The sequence below is a fragment of the Meleagris gallopavo genome, chromosome 1 (genome assembly GCF_905368555.1).
Source record: "Meleagris gallopavo chromosome 1, MGAL_WU_HG_1.1, whole genome shotgun sequence".
NCBI lineage: Eukaryota > Metazoa > Chordata > Aves > Galliformes > Phasianidae > Meleagris > Meleagris gallopavo.
In genome coordinates this window covers 33,987,933-34,012,165 of record NC_139404.1, presented here as the reverse complement: position 1 = coordinate 34,012,165, position 24,233 = coordinate 33,987,933, and the positions used below count along the sequence as shown (strand labels likewise).

The window sequence follows — 24,233 nt, the reverse complement described above, 5'->3', positions numbered from 1 at the left end:
AGCACTTTTTATAATGACTCCACAGATGTAATTCTGGGGCCATGCATATTAGTTCTTAGAAAGACATTAATGATATATCCTTATGGGGAAAGCAAACAAATAAGATGCATCCTTGTCTACTATTTTCTTTTACAACAAATTCTCAAAAGGGACTGCTCTTTTGCAAGGAGGAACCACTGGTAATTTGAATTGACAATACCAATAACTCATCTCTGCAAAATGTGTTCATTAAGAAACCAAAGTTTAATTTCTAGAAAATACATTTCTTTAGAAAATTACTCAGGAGGGATTTGGGCTCCCATTGATCCTTCTTCAAATTAACACTAATTTTGAATCAAATATATGATACTCAATGTACACAATACAGAATCCTTCAAATTAACTATTGCTTCACTTCTCTTTATAATTCCTTTTTTCTAAAAAGGATAAAAACTTTACAGTCTATGCAACTTTTCACTGCTCAAGACTTGTTGAAAACACATGCTAATATTAAGGTGGCTTTACACCCCAAGGCAGTCATGGATAAAGCAACTTCATATCTACACAGGAAACACCATGCTGGTTTAAGTCTCAAATTCCAAAAGGCTGTAACAGCAACCAGTTTCCAGAACTCTGGGGAGTGTTACAATGCTGTTCTCCTTGATGGGAGTGAATGTCCCATCTTGTACACCTTTTTCCTCCCCAAGGTCTGAGATTTTCCCAGGAAGGGGACAAAAGCATGGAGAAATTTCTGTAAGAGGTCGCATGTTGTCACTCTCAGGGTAGCTGGTTTGTTTTCTGTTCACTGTGGCTCTGACTGGGCTCAGTTCATAACTCATTCCATGTGGTGAGGTAGGGTCTCACTGAGTATGTACTAAGTGAATACTTCTAGAAGATAATGGAGAGTGGATCTTACATACGGACAGGGAATAAATTGCCTATGTAAGCAGTCAATAGGATGTGTTGTGATAGTTACTTGTATTTCCATCTTGATATGAAGAGATTAATGGGGCTGGTTGCTGTGCTCCATTTTCCCGAGCGGAAATTAAATGTGAGATAGAAGACAAATCTACGCCAGCAGGCACTTCATGGTGTGCTCACACTTAGCAAAGATACTGTTTTTCTTCTATGGATTATAAAACAAGTCTGTGTTGACTGATAAAGCAAATGCTTTGCTGAACAGGAAGAGTCAGATTTCAGCTAACGAATCGGTATTGTTTTACAGCTGCTAGCTCTTAAGTACTAGGCAGTAAAAAAAGCCATCTTTTAAGAAAAATAGCTATCAGTGCCTGGATCTTATGGTCCAGCTCACCAAAACATGCTTATACCCTGTTCACTGCAGGGGAGTTGGACTAGATGACCTTTAAAAGTCCCTTCCACCTCTAAAATTTCTATGCTTCTATGCAAGTTAACCCAAGCATCATGAGCTGGCTCTATATTCATGCCAATCTTAGTAAGTTCCTATTGGTTCTTGTGTAGAAATGTGTCTATTACTCTCTCTCCCCTCCTTACTGTTTATGTTAGACCTCTAGTTTAACACGAATAACTTGTTCAGTTTCTGTTTCTCAGGAAAACTCGTCCAAGTTGAGTTTTCCAAAACAGCTGCAGTGCCATACGACTGACTCTGAATTCACTGCCAAAGGAATTCCTTTAGTATTTTTTGTAGCGGGGCTTGCTGGCAAATGTGCTCTGCCCTCTGCAGGAGAATGTCCCACTATGTCGGGTCAGAGAGAAAAAGGCTGGTTAGAAGTCCTCAGGCTACAAACGCAAATGAGTAACTGTAGGGGAGCAGCAGGGTGAGCAGATGACATTACCAGCTTTGTCCTTCTCAGATGCATCCCTGTCAGAAAGGTAACACAGCTCTGAGAATTATTTTGCTTAATGCTACAAACTTTGCAGCAAGTTAACGTGAACTCACCGCTATTTCTTGCTTAACTGCATTGATTTCACCAAATACTTACTCTGTTTTTGTCCTGAGAAAGCTAGGATTGAGATAAGCGTCATACAGATCTGTCACAGTATTTGTTCTAGATGGTTTAATCAGTAATATTTAATTTAGCCAGATATTATGTTGCTGTATTGGTACCCAAATTTAATTTATGCCTTTAATTGATTTTATCTACTTAGGTAAGTGTATAGATTAATATTTTTCTTAAAATCATAGCAGACCAATTTGATAAGTTTCCCAGAGCGAGCTTTTCTCTGAGAACAAAAATATACACTAGACATAAAATAATTTTACATTGCATTGTATTGCTGCATGTCAGCATTAGCCTAACATTGCCGTTGGTTGAAATCTCTCAATAACTAATCTGTGCACGACGTATGAATTTAAATGAAACATTTTCCCATATATCTGAGAGGGAGGAGAGACACAGAAACAAACTCAAAACCTGTAAGCCTCTGTTCAAAATTTGTAACTATTTAATTGCTTATGAAATATGCATTAAATTTCCATTTCAGCTTTCTTTTTCCCTTAGGCTTCTGATGCAAATTTAAAAGTCTAACAGATCATTTACAGCCAAGATTTTTCTGTTGAGATCAAAACTTCCAAACAGTTGTGATGAGAAGTACAAATAAGATAGCATGATTTAGGTGTTGTGTGAATTGCCTACAATCTCACACCCTTCAGACAGTCTGCATTAGTGGCAAGTGAGGATGAGAAACCCATGTGGGAAGGCTTTGCCCTTGCCCACTATTAAATAAAAATCAGGCACTGATTTTACTTAAGGATTTTCTTTCAGAAATATATGCTGCCGTAAAAGGAAGTGGCTCCAATATTATAACCTGTAATATGCTCTCTGCAGATGAGTAGCACCTAAAAATTGTGACAGCTGTCAAAGACACAGTGATGTTCAATTGCAATCTCATCCCTTGAACAAATAGCTATCAGTTTCATTAATTTCCAAATTCCTGTTAAGTTAGTCAAAAGTAAAAAAAAATATAGCCATGAGGGAAACCATTTTTTAAAACTCTTTTATGATCTGTAGACCTGAAGAACCAGAGAAATTAGGTAGTATTTTGATACATACCCTTCCAGAATCACATCTTGTCTGCTCTGCTGTGGCTTTGGTAAGGTCTGGACTGTAACAGACTGCCCAGTTCAGGGTCTGAAAGGCAAGGAAGGGCATTGTCCTGCAGAGTATACTTTATAGAAAAACAGTCCTTGTTTCGTATAGCTGCAAAGAGAGAATAAAGTACTCTCCTTGTTCTTCATGGATAGCAGCAGACTTAAGTCTCAGCAAGGGTGATTTAGTTTTGATATGAGGGAAATAGCTGAAGCACTGGCAGCGATTACTTTAATAGAGTGTGGAGTGTCCTTCACTGGAGATTTCAAGAAGCTGGACAGATTGCTCAGAAATGGGTTAGATGCAGTTTGATCCAAACTTAGGGCTAGAGTACAGCCTAGATGGCTTCAGAGAACCCCAGTTTCATATGGTCCAGAGGTTGTTCATCCGAGGTTGAATCCTGCTCCACTTAATGCCACTGCCTTAAGGAAAAGGAAGGAAAAATAAATGGAATGAGTGGGAAGTTCCTTTTAAAAAATGTAACTTTCTTCCAGAACAGCACAGTATTTTTCATCTCATCTCCCCTCAGGCTTTGTATCATGTTTCCAAATTTGCTTTTCAAGGCTTCTTTAAGAGGCAGTTAAGAGAAGCCCTCCTGTCTTTGTGAGAATGTGGAGAAAAGGTTATTTAAAAGAGGATTCGTGTCTTGGTGCAATGCTGATTAGTTTTTAGTCTTGTCAGGAAGTGCACACAACTATTAATAAATTAAATAAATCTCTCTGCTTTAGTTTTCTTGGGGAGTTTGGTATTGGTTTTTGTTTGGTTTTGTTCGGGTTTTGTTTTTGTTTTTTTTTTTTTGGTTGTAGCTTTTGGTTTTCATCTTCCTGTATTGTTAGTCTTATGGCACTTTCAGGGATACCTCAGATCAAACCCATGTTAAGCATGCTGTGATATGACAACCAGATGTCTGTTCTCACCCTGGTTAAAGCACTGTTAATAAACCACTGAAGCAGAGTAAATTCAGGAAAAATGCAGAGAGCTTGAAAAGAAAAAGCCATTTACTTGTCTGACCAAATCTTCTACTTCTGTTTTGAGGCAACTTTCTCCTTGCTTATCTTTCCATAATGGTTTTTAAGGCAGAGTCTCAGAAGCTTTCTGGAACAGCATCAATTACTATGGTGCCCAACCCTGCTGTGCCTTGGCATTCCTCTGTGAAACACTGACTGCGTGCTGGAGCCTCTTCTGAGCTCAGTCCTGACCCTGCCTTAAGCAGGAGACTGGGCTGGAGGCCTCCAATATCCCGTCTAATTGGAAGGATTCTATGATTCAGAGACACCAGAGAGGAATTCAGTGTTATGGAGATGGCTCTGGACCAGGAGTGGTCAAAGGGGTCAGAACCTGCTTCCCACTAGGCATGGCATTAGTGGCTGGCACATGCGAGTGGTTGCAGCACTTGGAGCTTGCTTGTATCAAGCCGTTATAAAATTAGAGAGCACTCCATGCTGTCATTTCATCAGCCAAGATATAATTTGAAGCAGTATTTTGAACCTGAAGTGAAATAAACTATATCAGTAAGAGCATGATTTTGACTATAAGTATTAGCACACACTTTCTGGCAGCACTGACCTGTCAATCAGAGGCCATGCCATTGGCCTACACAATTTTCTTGCATAGGTCTGCTTGCCCGATGTAAGAGAGCAGCAAAGCAAGAAAAATTCAAAAAAAACCTTAAGAAATAAAAAACTACACAAAGAAGTCTCTGAATCCTTTTCTAGCAAATAACTGAACTCACAGAACTGTTCTCACAGTACTAATTCTCTGAACATATAGAAAACCTCATTCTCCTAACAAGGTTAGCATCCATGTCCTACTTTTGAATGGCTGTCTCTTGCCTGTGTAACTAACATATCTATGCTGGCATCACACAATTGCTTGTCTTCAAAATACCCTTCCTGCAGTGCCTTCCTGTAGGAGCTGTGTTTGTGTGTTCTTAGAAGGTTGCATTGTAACTCTTATACTGAGCACTGTTGGGACTGGACCTTACAGGGTTGACCACTGCCTGGTGAAAAAGAAGGCTGATATGGCTCAAGATGCCAATAGTATTTTGGAAGATAAAACACGGGTTTAGTTTAGGCCAAGTCTTTATTACTGCATATTGGCCTTCACCGTAGAGATGCCAAGTCTTGTTAACAGCTCTCACAGCCTTGCAGTTGAGTTGAGATTCTTGGTGACAGTTGATTAATCAATTCCCCGTCATGCTGAGACCATTAAGATCATCATAAAAAGATCATTATCATAAAAATGGGGCCAACTCCCATACATACTAGAAGTACCAAGTAGTAGGTAAACAAGTGATTGCTGTAAAGTGAAATAAACATAGGAAGGAGATCTGGCTAGTGCTTGTAGAAATGAGAACAAACTTTTTTCCCCACCGTATCATTATGTCAATTACCTCCACAGGTAACTTTGTACAAAGATTCTGATGGAGAAGACTTTGGGTTCAGTGTCTCAGATGGTTTATTGGAAAAAGGAGTGTATGTTAAAAACATTCGACCAGCTGGCCCTGGTGATCTGGGTGGTTTGAAACCGTATGACAGACTTCTACAGGTAATGTTTTTGTCACCACTGTTTATTGTGAATGGACATGACATAAAAAGTCAATTTTGTAAAAAGTTTTGTAACCAGACTGCATGGTGTTTGGGTATCATCTGTGTACACAGATGTGTGGGCACAAAACTGCATTAAATTGTGTTAACGCTCAATTGGAACAGCTTTATTATCTATGAGGGCTACTCTGAAAGTAATGCCTCCTATTTTATTATGTTGGTCCACAACATCTGAGACAGATGTTGGTGATATGACAGTAGAGGCTGAACCTTCCTGCCGATACTGCTACATGTTGTTGCTGTGTGACAGATGGCAGCAGAGGGACAGTCTGACACAACAGTGTCTGACATGGAAGTGCAGATGGAACAAAGATGTGAAACTGAATTCCTCCATGTGGAAAAAATGGCACCCACTGACATTCATCAACACTTGCTGAATGTTTATAGAGAGCAAACAGTGGGTGTGAGAGTAGAGAGGCAGGGGGTGGTGCATTTCAACAGTAGTGACAACAACATGAAAGGCAAGCCACGTTCTGAATGGCCATGCACGACTGTTGCACCATGAAATGAAGAGCATCTTGATGAGCTCATCTGCACAGATCAGTGGATTGTTGTATGGGGCTGCGGAATCACGGCCTAAACCTCTGATTAATCACCTGAGGTGAGCAATGAGTCAGCCATGGGAGCATAGGTGAAGGCAATTCACCTGTGCTGCAGAAAGGGGTGGAGCCTGGCTCCACCTCTCCTAGACCCATTTAAGAGCTGACTGCCAGTGGGGAAGGATCTCTTCTGGAGATCTGCTCCACTGGAGTCTGTCATGTGAGCTCAGGATTGGGTGAGTGTTCTTTTTTCCTACTGTAGTGTAATAATTATATCAGCCAAACTCCTAGATATACTATATCATCTGTATATTCATTGATGGTACAATTGTACAACTATATCATCTGTGTATTCATTGACTGTACAATTGTGACTAGAGAACTGTGTACAGAGCTGAGTATTGGCTTCAATGCACTGGAAACTATGGTGGCAGTGTTGGAATATAACAAACTTAGAGCCAGGTGGGTCCTATGAATGCTCAGAGAGGAACAACAAGAGCACCATATGCAAGTTTGTCAGGGCCTATTGCACTAATATAGAGCTGAAGGTGACAGTTTCCTGGATTGCATCATTACTGGGGACAAGATGTGATGGCACCACTCCAAGTTGGACTCATAAATGGCAGTCCATGGAGTAGCAACATGAATTCTCCATCAATGAAAATGTTCAAGAGTCGGTGGGAAAGTGAAGGGTCTTTTGGGATTGGAAAGGAGTGATCCTTCTGGATTTCTTGGATCCCAGACAAACAACCAACTCTGACCGCTCCATCATGATGCTAACTAAGCTGAGGGCTCTGACTTCCACTCAGGCCAGAGAAGAAGAACCTTTCTGTTGCAACACAGTAACACCAGCCCCATGCCAGTTTGAAGACCGTGGAGCACATTGCCAATCTTGGCTGGACTGTCCTGTCGCGCTCATCAGATTGGGTACCATCTGACTTCCATCTGTTAGGGCTGAAGAAAGATGGATTGCATGGGCAACCTTTTCCTAGCAGCAATGCTGTCATAGCAGCCATGAAACAGCGGGTCACTTCTGCTGATACAGACTTTTGTAAGTGTGGCACGCAGGCTCTTGTTCATCATTGGCGAAAATGCACAGCTAATGGTGGTGACTACATTGAAAAATAGTGTCTTGTAGCTGAGAATCTGCTCGATCAAATAGTATTACTGGGCTCTTCATATCTGCTGTTGTTTTCATGGAAATAAATAGGAGGCATTACTTACAGAGCAAACGCTCTATGTTGCTTATTGTATTTTCAGCGAGAAGCAGTGTTGTTATTTTGTGTATCTACTTTGAAAGGATGTGGGGGAAATAGGAAAAAGGGGAAAAAATTCTTTGTGCCACACACCAAATAAATCCCTTAGGGCACTGGGTAGGAAAAGGCAGCAGCTCATGGTGATCTGGGCTTTTATGCAGTAGAACTAAAGGCAGATTTTCTCTGTAAAGTTGCATTTATAGAAACAAATTACTTACTTCAGAACTTCAAGGGAAACATGCAGATGTTTACTGGAAAGTTAAAATTTCCTGAGACATTTCCAGACAGATCTGTAACTTTTGCTGTTCTTGTTACAGACTTTAAAATTGTTTCTGTGCTTAATCCTAGTTAGTAATTCTAGTTAGTGATTGCCAGAGGTGGGTGTGTGTGTGTGTGTGAGATACTGACTGAGCACCACATCTGTTCAGTGCCAAGTTGGACTGGGAGGAAAAAACTTTTTTTTTTGGTCAGCTAGTCTATTAAAATGTTTTTGTATTAACACAAGAGAAAGCCTGAATTGAAGTTTTAGATGTGGGCTATGGCACTTCATTCAGTGAATACTATGAAAGCTGTGAAAGTGGGAAAAATGATGTGCTGTTAAGTATCATTTATTTAGCAGACACTGTAAGCACTGACAACCACTATAACCAGGGCAAATAGGCCCACTTCGGCCTCATTCTGTTAAAGCAACAGTAGAAAACTTCATCTGTGCCCTCAGATCAGATGCTATGGTTAAGCAGTCTTGTTCTGGGCTGTTCTCGACCAGGAGTATTTAAATCAGCTTTCACTGTCTCATGGATGAATCTGTTTCTCTTGTGGTCTCCTTTTTCTTAAAACCCTACCTAAAGTCAATCTTCTAATTGCTCAGGTAAACCACGTTCGTACCAGGGACTTTGACTGCTGTCTGGTTGTGCCCCTGATCGCAGAATCTGGCAATAAGCTGGAACTGGTCATCAGCAGAAACCCACTGGCATCTCAGAAAGGAAGCTCAGACCAACAGCCTTCAGCGAGCGGGGAGTGGAGCAATCAGAATAATGCCTTTCTTCAACAGACCGAGCATGGTAACATGAATACAGAGACACGGGATCCCACAAATACATTATAGCAGAAAATCATTTTAGTGGGACATTTGGTAATGAAAGACAATTATGGTGCTAAATCCCTTTAGGATTTCTCTGAGGATAAGCTCAGATACAACATAGCACTAAAAAGCACAGGAGGTCAGTCTGTCCGTCTCAAGGCTTATATTAATTCATGATCACTTTTTTTAGAAGTTTAATTCTTCGTTAAGTCATTCCATTCTAAACAAGCTACCATTAGCAATGGTACGTAAGGGCCTTTCCCCCCCCCCCCCCCACAAAAAGGAAACTGGGAAGATGTTTATACATGGTATAAATGAAACAGTCCTTTCCCTTTAGCAGCAGCAGCAGCTGTGTGAGGGGAAAAGCGCAGTTAACTCCTACCAGTGGTGTCCAGGTTACATGATTTTTAAAAGCATTTGATCAGGAAGTCAGTGTCAGCTGGCTGAGGAAGAATGCTGTGCTGCACCCCGTGCTCTCGTTAGCTGCCTAGCGTTGTCATTCTGGGGACCTGCATCCTGCTGGCAAGCGGGGGACACTGTGTAGACAAAGCAGCGGTTAGATGTTTTAACAGAATGCTTGTAGGAAGCTGCAGCATGTGGTGAACACTGCTCCCCAACAACTGTGATAAATTTTATTAGATCATATGTTATTATTCCCTATGCAATCAAATATTTAATAGCAGGTCTTGCAGCCTGCAAGGCTTTTTAAGTAGAGACTTTTTTTAGCAGGATTAAAAACCTCTGAAGGGGGATTACTGACAAGTAAAACTGAAATGCATTCAGACAAATTAGAAATTTTAAAAGAAAATTCTTTTTTTTTTTTTTTAAACAATAGTAGTGGAAGATTGATACAAAAGTTCTTTAATGATCCATAAACTTATCAACTTCTACTGTTCTACTTGAGCTTTTTAAGCCAAACGATTTCTTGGGGGGACCAGTGTCCCATTTAAAATCCTTTGTTCTCAGCCTTCTTTATGATAAACATCCCCCTACAACACGTTTTTAGAATTTAAAACTGTAAATATATTTTACAAACGTCACAGATTCCCTCCACTCCCCTCAAGCAATAAAATACTGCCAGTTGCTTTATATGCCCACCAGCAGCTGCTTTGGTTTATTCCAGTATTCAAGTTGTTATTGGTAATTATTGTTCTTGGTGAATATAAAGATACTGGGTTTGTACATTTGTAGAGTCACCACATCCAAGCAATCACCCTACGGAGCTGTTTCTGGTCATTTTAAACTGTTATCTGTATCCCTATTGCTGTTTCCAATCCATGAACGAGCTCACCTGCCCCGTGCACACAACTATCTCATTTATATTGCAGCACTGCCACAAAAGGTCAGAGGAACATTCAATGCTGAATCATGTAAAAAAAAAAAAAAAAAAAAGTCCATAAGTCACTTAAATACGTATTTTTATTTGTAACAAATAAGTATTAAACTGTAAAGTATTTTTGTACAAATTTAATACTTTAATAGCATGATATTTATCGTCTATGTATGTTTTTTTGAAATGCAAACTGTTGCAAATATTTGTATGGGAAAAAAACTGTATAAATTGAAATAAACTGTGATTTAAGGGCGTTAAAAAAGGTAGTATTGGTCTACTTTGGTTTTTCCTGACATGAGGAAAAAAATATCAAGAGTAATAAGCAAACCCTCCAAATTTTAGTATTGTGTCTGAAGTTTGAGTAAATGTTCAGCTTGTTTAATCACAGCAATTGCAGCTGATCAAGTCATGCAGGACAGCAAAAAGGAAGTGGTGATGTTATTTGGGTTCTGACTTGGAATGTTACCTCCAAGACTGTTAGCAGATGGAAAGCAACAGCAGCAAGTTTTGCATTACTTTCAAGTACCAAGTGGGAAAAAGTAGCTGTGTCACTGATTGCATCTTTTGTTTCCCATTTTAACAAGAGTAAAATTCATAAACCATCAAAGCTTAATGCCCGTAGTTCTGCCACGTTACAGAAATGTGAATTCCTGTTTGCAAACTATTATTTTTTTGGCTGAAAAGCAAACTGCAACTTTTGGCACAAACATAAATTCAAACATAAATTCTAATCAGTACTGCAGCTTTAGGAGATACAGATAAAACTGATAGCTGTGTCTGGAGTGCTCAAACACAAGAATGCCCATGTATTATTCAAGTGAACTTCTGGATCCTGAGCTCCTTCTTTAGGAAAATAAAAGACTGTAATGATTTTTGATGATTGACACAAAGGAATCTTCTACTACACACTGAAAATATAAAAGGCTCACTTTAAAATGCATTTTTCCAAAGAGAAAATGCAATTACAGGAAGGTTCTTGAAAGTCATCTGCATACCCAGCTTCTCCTTTCCAGAAACCTTAAACAGAACAGATATACTCATGAAGAGGACAGTAGGTCAGCTTTTGAAAAGCTTCCTGGGAGTTACTTGCTCCAAAGTTAGGCTCCTGAGTCTGGCAGTCCCAAGTGGGGAGTTTTTTCCTAATGACTGTCAAAGGGAAAAACAGATCATCAGAGTTTGAGCCAGAACTAAAATACAGTAACCAAAAACAGCTTCAAAAACGAAAGGTCTGCACCCATGACAGCTCCCAGAAATTAGATACAGGAAGATTAAAAAAACTGATAAGCATATATTTTGCCCATTAAAATATTTGACAATTTGAAATGTGCCTACTTCAGTGATGGCACTGTATATAAATGTATAGCAGCAGGTCAGCTCCTAACAGTTGACTTCTGTGCAGGAAGGATAAAGCTACCCAAAAGATCGTTGCAGTCAGCAACATGATCTATAAACTGGGTGCTATTAGATGATAACTTCTTTTTCCCCATTAGCCACATATTACTCTGCCCATGTTGCAAATTATAAATAGCAAAACCATCGTAACAGTATCCAGGCTAATTGCAGCGGTGAAAGACAGCACGAGAGTTTGTTTTAAGCTTTCCAATATTTGCACTTCAAATACTTTAAAAAGTAAGGAGATACTTACATTCTCAGAATCCTCTGCGTGGCTTTGTTGTCTTTTATATGGACTTATCTGCTGCGAATTACCCATGTGCTCTTTATTGAGTTCTGCTGACCCTTCTAGCTGAATCTTGTCAGTTCCAGGTTCGGGTGAGTCAGGAACATCTGGACTTAAAGACACAGGCTGAGTCCCAGGCTCTTGACTTGGCCAGCTCTTTGTCAGAGGAGAGGATGTTTGTGTCAGACAGTTGTTTGTATTTGCAATTGCCTCTCTCAAAAACCTCTGTAAGCGAGTTTTTCTGGGCAAGTTATTGTTAGTGACTGCTTTCCTGAGGTGCATCTCTTCAGCAATAACGTAGACGCGGCAGCGTCCTCTGGTCACGGCTGTGTACACGTGCTGCCAGTGCTGACGGCCTGGATTGCCAACCACATAGACAACTGTTTTTTCCTCAGAACCCTGAAATACATTTAAGAATGCCTTAGCAAATGAACATCTCCATCAAGGAAGAAAAAAATAAAAAGGATAGCTTCCAACAATGGGGAACTTGGAGATACTTATCCTGCATTCAAAGAATTTCAGTTGCTTTGAGACTTTCAAGTGAAAATTAAATACCTTGCCAAGAAGAAAAGCATGAGAAAGTTTTACCACCTGATAGCTTTGTTTTGCTTTGTTTTTTTTTTACCTGAAATGTGTGAATCGTTTTGGCCCATGCATGTTTTATATGACAGAACTTCTTCAGAGCCTTATAGTTCACAGTGTACGTGGAGCCATATGTACTGCTGATGGTCAATAAGCGCTGCTTATTAATTTCTACATCCTAAAGAAATAGCATAAGAACACTCAGTGGTAAGCTTGTATTATCAGTTTGATCACAGAATCATGAAATCATAGAATGGCCTGGGTTGAAAAGGACCACAATGATCATCGAGTTTCAACCCCCTGCTATGTGCAGGGTGGCCAACCACCAAACCAGGCTGCCCAGAGCCACATCCAGCCTGGCCTTGAATGCCTCCAGGGATGGGGCATCCACAGCCTCCTTGGGCAACCTGTTCCAGTCACTGACCACCCTGAGTGAAAAACTTCCTCCTAATATCTAACCTAAACCTCCCCTGTCTCAGTTTAAAACCATTCCCTCTTGTCCAATCATTATCTACCCTCATAAACAGTCATTCTCCCTCCTGTTTATATGCCTTCAAATATTGAAAGGCCAAAATGAGGTCTCCTTGGACCTTTCTCTTCTCCAAGCTAAACAAGCCCAGTTCCCTCAACCTTTCTTCACAGAAGAGGTGCTCCAGCCCTCTGATCATCTTGATTAACTTCGGTACCCGTGTGTGTGTCTGTAGTCTGTATTTCCCCAAAACTAAGGTAGCTGCAGTGTCAACCAAACGAAGCAGTTTCAGAAGACACTAAGCTCAAGAGATCACTGTCTTCCACTGACCACATTCAAGGAAAATGCTTGCACTGTACAAGGCCTACCCTGAGTCCTATTTAGTGCAAAAAAATCCAATATATGAAGTTTTAATACCCAGAAAGCGAAGATTATCCCAGGACAACATGAGATATTACCAGTAAGCCCACTTAATCATTTGCTACCAGAAATGGAGACAAGCTTGCTTTCTTCCACCAACCCTGCACAGTCCTTGCTTCCCATGCACAAATACTGATGCTTCCAGTGGATCTTTTGCTGAGTCAACTCAACTCACTCAATCCAGGAGAAAAATACATGGGCTTTGTGTTGGTGTGTTTATTTGGCAGCTTAGTTTTCTGCTGGGAACCGAAGCAGCAACATTAGCCTCATTCTTTACCTAAGACTGTTTCTACCTACCATCAAGAAGACTGCGTTTCATTTACAATGCATTCACAATGTATATTTATAGAATTTAGAACAAAAAATGAACTTGCAGTGCTGAACAAGAGAAACCAACTGAAAAACATTTTACAAAATGACAGATACTTTTGCAATTCCATTGCCAGTCTGCCTCTTTCTTGTAAGAAGGTAGCATTTCACAACAGTTTATCAGGACTGTCAGGTATCTATTATAGACTAAACTTTTCGAGTAAAAATTGCACTGCTCTGGGGACTCAAAAAGGACTGGATCAGATACCATTATTTATTTGCACACGTTCCTGCAGCAACAACTTACACGTGTTATGAAAAATATATCTCCATTGCACAGTCGTTTGCCCTCCTCAGTAGTCTCTGTACTGAGGGTGGTTTCTCCATTTCTGCATTTCTGGTGATTAGGATCCCATCCAATACCAGGGTCTGGTAAGAGATCCTTGAGGTACGTATTTCTCGTGCAGGAAATCTTGTCATCAACTTGAAATAAAAGTCGTCTTCTATGGTCTCTAGGTCAGAGAAAGAAAAAGTGAGACTACATATGCATTTATCGTCAGTCAGTATTTCTACTCTTTCCCTTCTCTGTACCTGAGTCAGAATACGAATCTGACTTATATTCAAAACAGTGAAGACAACTCACATCTAAAAGGTGTTTCTCAAACTTCTTTCAAACAAACAAACAAACACCAAAATGCTGTTCCCAAATCAACACATTTCAGTATTGATTTAGAAATAACACAACATAAAGAATAATTAACCTTTTTTTCAGAGTTGTTTTTATGTCAATTTTATCTACTTAACAATCACTCAAAATCTTGGAAGTCATTGACAATTTAAACAAAAGGCAAACAATTTATCTTCTCCCTTTTCGAAGTCCAGGATGAAAATTAAAAGACCTGCCAAAGAAATATAATGACCTCTACCATAAATAATCAGGTCTAGAGGCAAACAAAAATGTTTCAAATGTTTCAGAATTTTCTTTTAGGTTGTGGCCTGTTGTGACACAAAAACAAGGTGATTCTGCAAGGTGAAAACTGCCAAGCAGTGGCTTACCTGGTTAAATGATTTGAATAGTGTTGGCAGCAAAGTTCATTTATTAGATCACAATCTTGCCTACATGCAAAACAAGAACATGAGAAAATCACGATGTACTTAAAGGACAGGAAACATGAAACAATTACATGCAATGCCACGTTAACATTATAATTAAAAAGCAATGGAGAAAGTCCATCTCAGCTGTGACAATCTTCCATCATCAACTGAAAACAATCACTGATTCAGAGCTTGAAGATAAAGCAGTAACAATACAGTTTCTTCCAAATAAAAAGAAGTGATGTCTTTTAATGCATAGCTACATTAGCGTGATTTACTGTTGAGTTGAAACTGAAGAAAAACTAAAGCCAGGTAAAATATTTTTGGCGGTGGGTGTATTATAGCTAGCCAGAAGATTTGCTCATTTTATATATTTGCTTTTTAGAGACCTGGAATTTTAACTTTTAAACACAGATTAAGTACTTAAAAATATATTATAGAAGAATCATTAATAATAGTCTCCTACTTGCATGCAGACTGGAGAGATACAACCGATTTCAGTTATTCAACGTTGACAACAAACAGGTGAACTAGCTGAAATGCTCACATCAGTTTATTTGCACACTGGCAACCTGCAAATAGTATTTTTAATTGCTGAGAAAAGGTACTTCATGAATAAAAACAAAAGAACACTGCCTTGTTGCCAGCATCACAGCCAGGGTCTCATAGGATCCACTGCAAAACATCACTGCTTATGTCTGTCCTTGTGACAAACACAAAAGCAAAAAGCGTGGTGTAAAACAACGTGAAGCTTATAGGAAAATTTGGCAGATCTCCATGAAGAGACTGGGGGCAACCAGAAGCTTAAGAAAAGACACAGGTCTGTTTTTCTAACACTTTCTATGACATTAACACCAGTCTTTCCAGCTCAACACATTCAGCAATAGCTGAATGTGTTTAGATTGTGGCTGCTAGCAAGAGTTTTTCAGTGTTTGCCTATGTGCCCATTTACCTTCTGAAAGCAATGAACTGTGACTGTGTGGCATCCTGCAATCCTGGTCCTTCTTTAAGTAAAGCCTTTATGGCAGCTTGCAAGTCTGATTTAGAAGACATAAAAGATGAAGAACAAACAATTTAAAAAAGAAAAATATAATTCAGTATGAAATTGCCTTTGCTCATTTCTTGTTTCAGCCCCATTTCTACTTGTTTGCACAATGTTTAAATTGTATTTACATACACTTACATGCACACGTCTTCTCAAAAAGCATCATGCAGTTATCCCACTACAAAAATGGGAGATAGGAGTGACACAGGAGATAACATCTTATTCCACTTGTAAGTAGTTGCATAGATGGTATTTCATGCCAAATCAGGTTTTTATACAGTGCATAAGAGAGGTGTGGATAGAACATCTTAAAACCTATAGAGCACTATAGATTTCAGTTTCACAGAAGAAATTTATGTTTAGTACTCTGTTAGCCGAGTAAGTGACTAGAGCAAGATGAGGTGATAAGATTCTCACTTTTTTTTTTCCAGATTGCAAACTGAAGGTTTTTTATGTGTATAAGGTGGAGGGCCTTCATGCCACTTATCCAATAAGGGTCAGTGATGGAAGCTGCATTACACCCAATTTGAAACCCAACTGGTTCACCCAACCTGGTGAACAGGAGCTCTACAGCACATCCTTTGCACCTATGAGTTTTGCCGTGTGCACTTACAGAATGCAAAATTCAAAGTATGAATCTATATGAATCTAGCACTTACACCATACACAAAGCTAAACAAGACTAAAAGCTCCCAAAAATGTTCATTCCAGCCTAACAGTCAATTTTTTACCAAAGGAAAAGTCAAGATCACAAACAGAACGTACTATCAGAACCCCCATCAGAAGGCAAAGCAATAAAAATGAATTTCTTCTCAGGGCTTGGCATTGCCAGCTCTTTATTCCAACCAGAAAATTTCAGCACTTCATCAAATTCAGGAAGCTTCCGGAGAGAGATTCTGGACCACAGAAAGGAGGGAAAACAGAAAAGAAATATTATTTCCAGTTAAAGTATTCCACTGGCCTGAAGTTCATCATTTATAAATTTTAGCTCGTATGCCATACAATACATACTGACGTGGAATAAATCCTAACACATGCAGCACATATGGATATACATACACATATGGATATACATACTAATTTTGAATAAGAAACTGTAACAGAAACAGTGCTACAGATTCTTTAAGCACTTGAGTGCAGCTGAAGGACCAGCTCTACTACAAGAAAGCTTACATCCATAAGGAAATCTTACCTTGTTGCATTATCTACAATGAGTTGAGATTCAGCTCTGTGATTAGTTCGCAGTTCCACAGAAAGACCTTTTGATTTTAAACTATTAAAGATATCAGCTAGCATGTTGCCAGGGTCAATGCTTGGTAGTTGCCTAGTATCACCTAAACAGAATGTGAGTTAGTATTTGTGAGGAGCAACAACAGAACGTCTACAAAACCATCAAACAAGCAAAAATAAACAGAAAAAAAACCCATGGTATTGGAAAGAAACAACCAGAGAAGCACTCAAATACTCAACCCTCAACATAGTGTGACACTTTGGAATCCAAGTGTCCTCAGTACAATTCACATGAAATTAACCTAAGAACCTCGTGTCTGGGGAATCAGACTGTGGTGTAATTTAAACCTTACATTTTCCCCATTCAGCAATGCCAAAGGAGCACGTGCAAATTGCTTTGATTATGACCATGATCACGTCTTGTCCAGACACATTTTGAAAATTACCTATTTAAAAATGACTACCAAAAAAAACACTGTAAGAAAGAAGAAAGTTGTCATTTTATACCTGTTTTCCTTCTGAATCAAAACAAATTAATGCTAGCATTAAGGACCCTATGGAACTTGTCTCCTAATATCTGATTCCTACTATCTTCTTAAATTCTTTAAAGTCTTTACAATTCTTGCACCCTGTTGCAAGGTGCGATAAGCCACCACATGGAAGTCACAATACTTTCAGAATCAGACGAAACACTGCTAAAGAGGTAACAGAGACACCAAGCCTTTCATACTGACAGTTGAGTTGGAAAACTGTTGGAGTCTGATTGTTCTAACTTGACTTCATGCCTGAGCAGAAATAGCCAAGGAGAAAAGAGTGAAACCTTCTGGGCTTTTAAAGAGTCAGCGAGATTAGTTTTAGCTCTGATATTTCTACTATATTCCGTACATTATTAAATATTGTCTATTCCTAATTGTTTATTTTTTCCACTTACCTAGAATAATAAGTTTGGCAAGCTGAGCATGCTCACATAAGAGTTTTAAAACTAAGCTAAGAATGTGTACAGACACCAAACTTCCTTCATCCACAATCAGAACTGTCACAGTAGAAAACTTCCATGGCACTTCTTTTTCAGTCTGCCTCCATGATTTAAAACTATAGATGATCTAGAAACAAATTGAAATAAATCATGCTCTGGCACTAATCAGCTGTGAACTGTCTTATAGCCATAGTGTGGTATATTCTAATCTTGTATTTAGAGCTATTGCCTTCACTTCTGAAATGAACTTTTTGGTACCTGTTGTGAGCTTGGATAACAGAGACTTAAATTTATTAACAAACAGTTGGCTTTCTAAAAAATAAAAATGAAGTTTTACAGTACATATCTGTAGGTAGGAAAACGGTGTAAATGAAATTCATCTCGTCATCCAACCCCAGGCTACTCATCTCCTCACATATGTGCAGGTATTAAATAGGATTGCTATGCAATTGGGAAACAGCTTTGCCAGCTAAGGAAGTATTTCTGTTCTTACATCTGAAACAGACTACAAAATTGTACAAAAAACCAAGGAGCTAAAAAGACCAGATACCCTAGAAAGGCACATATTTGATAGATGTAAAAGTGGAAAAGGTTACATTAAACAATGTATTCCAAAAGCCTCGTTTATAGTTTCCCAAAATGTTACGCTGATTTTCAGATGCTGGCCAGCTGTACCTAAGCATTATCACTAATAGCTAAAAACTCTTAAGGAAACTTCAGTAAAAAGCTTTCTTCCAAAACAAGAATCAACAGTGTCAATAGGTCTTTTGTGACATTATTAAAAAAGAGGAAAAGATCCTCACCTGATGCAGAGTGTATGCAGGAAGCTTGGTTTTCTCACTCAAAAGGCTTGCTGCCCTCCCTGTGGGTGCAGTAAATAGAACATTCAAGGGATTTTTTGTGCAAGTGTTCTCTGACTCCCAATGACGATCAAAAGTATCCCACTCCTCAGACACATCCAGGTCTTCTTCAAAGTCCTTAGAAGCAGCTTCCACCTCTTTTTCTGTCTGCTTTAAGTGCCGAAAAAGGCAGCTAACAATTGTACTCTTCCCACAGCCTCCTTTCCCACTTATGATTGTGACAGGATTAGAGCAAATCTTTTCTATAGCCATCACCTGATCTAGGTCTACCTCTGCTTTACTTTGGGTACCAGATGTAGATGCCACTTCCCTTTCAGGGAACTGATTTTCACAGTGATGATTGTCTGGATTATCTTCCTTCGGATGTTCCACTTCACGAGCCTGGATACCTTTCGTTTTACTGTCTGCAACTTCTCTTGACATCTCAGAAGCGCTAAGTATCTTCCTCGCATCAACATCTAGTTGCCAGGAGCATTTTGACAGAAGATCACCTATACACATCGCAATGTCTTTTTCAGATTTGTAAAGATGAGGCAGAAACACCAATGTCTTCTCCCTAATCACTATATTCTCATCTTTCAGAAATTTCAGAGATTGCCAAGCACCCTCAATGGACATATCTTCAGATACAAAACGAGTTAATTCATCCTGATCCTCGTAAGTGTGTCCCATTTCTCTGCAGTGTTTCTTAAGTTTATTATACAGAATCAAAGCATTCTTCTGCAAGTCAGGAATCTTCCGGAGGAGGTGTTCACACTGACGGAAGGCATCCCACGTTGCCTCACAGTAAGAAAGTTTCAGTTCCCTGTAAGTAATCTTCTCCCCCAAAAGAATCAAACATTTACTTCAGGTACATTATTTTCACTCTTGCTGATTAACATTCCTCTGAGTATACGCAATTTGCAAAATAATCAAAGTAGGCATCAGTAAAACCTCTTGGTGGAAAGGATGTGACACACTGAAATAGGCTAGATAGGTATCTGAGTCTCTGAAACTGGAGGTTTCTGGAGACAAGTCAGAACAGATGTCAGTAAAAGCACTGTGGGGCTGAAGCAGAGATTAACGAGGCACATTTCTTAACTACTCAGCTTTAGTTCACATCTAAAGTAGATGTGCACTAAGGCGAGGTGCAGCAGCAAAGTTGCACAGCAAGCACAGTTGGTGTCAGTAATGGAAACCAAGAAGGTAAGAGGTGACCACAAGTCCCATAATATTAAAAAGAAGAATACACAAACCAGATGATCTCTTAAAGTGTAACTTATCTACCTTTGCTATGAAAGCATGGTCTTGTTCTATGCATTAAGAACAGAAAAACTCCACTTGCTGGTATAAACTTGGAAAGCAGATTTGTGAATTTTAAATTGTTCTTAAAGTTCTTGCTTTTGGCCTGATTTAATTTTCTATTTCTTATTGGAAAGACTAAGCAAAACACTGCAACGTAACCGATTTTAAAATCTTTTCAGATTGATTAACCACAGAAAAACTGAAAAAAAAAAATTGCTCAAAGTGAGCACAGTAAATCATGCAGTTCAAAATGAACTAAGCTTACCTCTCAGAAATGCACAGCTAATAAACTGAACATCATCAATAGGGTACTGTGTTCTAAAGAAGATGAAATGTAACAAACACCGCATTTTTTACCCTTCTTAACATTACTTACCCTGCTGAATCCAAGTTTCCATGGCTCGTTTTTTAATATTTCATCCAACTTTGTTAGTATCTCATCTTCAAAATGCACCGTCTCACCATCCGTATCATCATTTTCAGTCTTTCTTTGCCAGCACACCGTATCCAAAAGAGAGCAAAAATGGCGCGGCAGAAGAGTAGGCAAGAATTCCAGTATCAGCGGGTAAGTCAGGGCTACCAACACTGCCTTCCCTGCAACTGTAGACACCATAAACCATAAATTTGAAGCAATATCCAAAAATATTTGAAAAGATGGATTAAACTGACTCTGGCTTTTATCCTTCTGTCTCCCTATATCGAAAGCATCTCTAATTTCTTGCAGTTTCTCACTCTTTGTAAGCTTTTCAAATTCTTTTTTAAGTCTGTTCTCTCTGAACTGCTCTAGGAAAAAAAGTGAACAGATAAAAACTACAGCTCAATGTACTCGTTTGGAAAATGCACATCATACATTTGGTTTAAACTGCATGCTCAATGGCATCATGTAGAAAGTCCTTTCAGATCTCGTTGGGCAATTTTCATATATGTGTACAAAAGAATGTTTAAAATCCAGAACACGAAAACAGGCTTCTAAATCTGTAATATCAGATCAGCACAGAAACCAAGGAAAGCCATTGGGGAAAGCCAGTGGGGAACAGTTTTCTCAATGACCTCAAACTTAAGTTATCACTTCATGGCTTGAAGAATGAACTACAATGGTAGCAACACGACTATGGAGTGGGGCAGTGGTTGTTTCTGTTGCCCAAATATAGAGAAAAAATAAAGTTTAATTAGAAACAAAATAATTTAAGTTGGATATTAGGTAAAAATCTGCCAACTGCAAAAACAGACAACAGCATACTTATGCTCACTGGGGAATCTTTTTCACAAGTACCAACATCAGTACAAGTACCAACAAGTGCAACAATCAGAAGTGATCCATATATCCCATGACAACTCATGTAGAGTTCTAGATCAGAGTTCTGTGATCAGAAACTAGATCAGAGCTCCAATCAGTACATGGGCCCATCTCTTTAAGGTCATGGAAAGATGTGAAATCTGTAAGCAGTGCTAAGAACTTGTCTATCATCACAAAAACAGAATAAAAAGTCCACAGAATTGTGAAAATTTTCCTCTCCTTACATACATGATTTGGAGGAAAGTCAGCTCAGGTCTAACAGAAGCTATGAACTCTCCTATCTGACATGACCTGACCTCCAGAACTGTAACCTGTGTAACACTGACACTCCAGTGTTTCCTCACTTTGCTCCCCAGCCTGCTGATGGGAGGAGTTCAAATTCACCCATTAGCTCATAAAACTCTCAAAATATCACGTGATATACCTACCTGATTTCCAAACGTAGTATAAGATATCAAAATCCTTAGTGTCTCCTTGTTTCTTCTCTGTTGATAAGTGTGCAACTTGGAATTGTTTTAGTTTTTCTTCAAGATTTTCAAAACTTAGGGTAGATTTTGCAGGTAGCCAAGCAAAAAACAACTTCTTAAAATACTCTGGAACTCCACATTCCTTGAGAAAAAGTGAGAAGACTTCTCGGTTGTTGTCTTCTATATTAGTTCGAAGAAAATAGGACGGATATCCCTGAACGAAATACTTTGATCCCCCTTTTTTAACTTTAACATTAACTGTCCACCAGGGGCCAACCAATGGAAAACGTCCAACTACTTCATACTCCTTTTTGGAGCTCTCTTGTATAATAGCTGAAATATTAAGAAGAAAAATAAATCCACTGTTACTGCTAGCCGTAAAAAATAAAAGTTTACTTTAGTTGGAAGAGTTTTGGTTATCACTGAACATCTTGGCTTGGAAGGGACCTCAAAGAACATCTACTTCCAACCCCCTGCTGCACGCAGGGTTGCCACCCACTAAATCAGACACTAGATCAAGCTGTCCAGGAATATTATTTTTACCTTTTGTACAGTAAATTACAGTAATAAAAGGAAAGAAGCACAGGTTTTCATGAAAATCCTAATGTCAGTCTTGTCAGTAGTATTTAAAAATGAAATTACAATCAACTTGAGAAGCAAGCACTAAAACGGCTTCTCTAGGTGTGAGAACTAGAAAACTAAGTGTAAGAATATTTTTCTAATCAGTTAAAGATCTTAACATATAGTTTAACATCTAGCTTATACCATATATACCAAGATAGTTTGAAATTCTGGACAAGCTTGTCACAAAGCACCATAGAGCAACAGGACTAGAGGGAATGGCCTCAAGTTGTACCAGGGGAGATTCAGGTTGGACGTTAGGAAATACTTCTCGGATAGAGTAGTCAGGTGCTGGAATGGGCTGCTCAGGGAGATGGTGGAGTCATCGACCCTGCAAGTGTTCAAGAAACCTTCAGACATTGTACTGAGGGACATGGTTTAGTGGGAAATACTGGTGGTAGATGGATATGGGACGGGGTGATCTTGGAGGTCTTTTCCAACCTTGGTGATTCTATGATTCTATGATTCTACATACCACAATGCCTGCATGCTCTTTGCTTGTATTTGTATGCCAAATACTTCCTGCATGTGAGCCAACCAAAATGCATGCAACCGCCAGCTTAAAACAACTGTGTCATTCTTCACCACTTGGTGCGCTCCTCTTTCCACCCTCACTCCCTCAGCAGGAACTCTTCCTCGCTCAGCTGCAGCATCAGATCTCGACTCTACGACAACTTTTCCATTTATTTCCCCTCCTCCCCCCCTCCTGCTGCTCAGAAGAATTTAGCAATGTTTCAAATAGTTTAGGGATAAAAAGTGTCTACTGGGAAGGAGTTGCTCTGATGTCCACCTGTAGGAGGAGCAGACCTAAGGCCAACTATCATTAGTCGTGCTGGGGGGGCTCTGGGCATGCCATGGAGCGCAGGTGTCCCCGCTCACTGCAGGGCGGTCGATGGCCTTTAAGGGTCCCTTCCGACTCAAACGATCCTATCATCACTCTTCTACGTCATTACGGTAATTAATTAATTGGCCGTTACGTGCAGCACAGGCCCACACGAGTGCAGAAGGCACTGCACCTCCTTACGAAATCAGAAACCGGCGAAGGACAGTGAGCTCGGATGGGCTATCTTTCAGATTCTACATTATAGATAACAATCACGATAAAGCCCGGCCCAAGCAGCGGGGCTGCCCGCGCAGGCTCCGCGCCGCCATGCCGGAGCAGGGCCCGCCGCTCCCTCGCCCAGCGCTCTGTGCCGGGCAACCCGGCGCCCCTGCTCCCGTTCCCGCTCCCGCTTCCCCTCACCGGCTCGGCGCGGGGGCAGGGCGGCCGCCAGCTCCCTCCCGGAAGCCTCCAGCAGCGCGGCCTCCGCCAAGTGCGGCTCGTCATCGACCTCTTCGTCCTCCTCGTCCTCCGAGCCCTCGGCCGCCCGCCGCGGCGGCAGCAGCACCCCCCACAGCTCCGTCGCCGCCCCGCGCCCCGTGCCGGCCATGTCGCGCCGCGGAGAGGAACGGGGCGGGGACGGCGGGCGGCGCGGGGTGCGCGGCCCCGCTCCCCTCCCTGCCGCGGTGGAATTCGCGGAACCGCCGGGTCTTCACCTGGGATCTCCACCGTATCCGATACATTTTACCTCGCTGCAACCCCTCCCCCGGCAGGGTAATGTTTTGCTTAACCGGGGTGCGAGTTTTCCATGAGATCCTCGCTTAAAGCTACCTGCACGTCCCTGTGGTGCAGCCCGGGTTACATGGCGGCTCAGGCTTCGCTTTCACTTTTAACACAGATCTTTGTGTTTTCTGAAGCTTTGCCGAAGAGCAGCTGCATGGCTCGTTGCATATCGTGGAGGAAAATCCCGAGCCATAACACGTTCACCATCGATCTAACAGAACCACAGAGTCACAGGGACCTCAAGACACTATCGAATCCAACCCTCTGCTAAAGCACGATCCCAACAATAGGTCACACAGCTACACGTCCTGGGAATAGGAAATCCTCCTATTCCCTGCTGGAAGCAGCTGGTGTATGATGTTCTAAACAAATTATCACTGGTTACTAGTTAATATGTTTATTTGTGCTAGGTTATTATGTAGCACACCTTCTTTA

General features: G+C 40.3%; 2 protein-coding genes across 9 annotated transcripts in view; one reads left to right on the top strand and one right to left on the bottom strand.

The window, feature by feature from the left end:
• GRIP1 (glutamate receptor interacting protein 1) overlaps positions 1-9,353 on the top strand; it is a 305,207-nt gene extending 295,854 nt beyond the window's left edge. For all 6 annotated transcript variants that reach the window (XM_085220767.1, XM_085220785.1, XM_085220756.1 and 3 more), the window contains 2 exons: positions 5,448-5,594; positions 8,317-9,353. In XM_085220767.1, the coding sequence (XP_085076893.1) occupies positions 5,448-5,594; positions 8,317-8,553 (384 nt within the window). In that variant the 3' untranslated portion in view covers positions 8,554-9,353. The remainder of the gene's footprint in view (positions 1-5,447; positions 5,595-8,316) is intronic.
• On the bottom strand, positions 225-23,625 carry HELB (DNA helicase B). Of its 3 annotated transcripts, none has more exons than XM_085220812.1 (15): positions 23,439-23,625; positions 21,536-21,907; positions 20,187-20,410; positions 18,470-19,342; positions 17,622-17,793; positions 16,653-16,794; positions 16,226-16,356; positions 15,368-15,452; positions 14,377-14,436; positions 13,628-13,832; positions 12,166-12,300; positions 11,508-11,939; positions 8,912-11,008; positions 3,012-3,469; positions 225-1,819 (listed from the first exon to the last, which is right to left on the bottom strand). In XM_085220812.1, exons 1-13 carry the CDS (start codon positions 23,623-23,625, stop codon positions 10,919-10,921), a joined length of 3,108 nt encoding a protein of 1,035 aa, XP_085076938.1. In that variant the 3' UTR covers positions 225-1,819; positions 3,012-3,469; positions 8,912-10,918. The 3 variants fall into 3 exon arrangements, with proteins under 3 accessions (XP_085076938.1, XP_085076947.1, XP_085076932.1); XM_085220821.1 differs by having other exon boundaries at positions 225-3,469; positions 8,912-9,065; positions 9,821-11,008; XM_085220806.1 differs by having other exon boundaries at positions 225-3,469.
• Between the last annotated feature and the right edge of the window lie 608 nt (positions 23,626-24,233).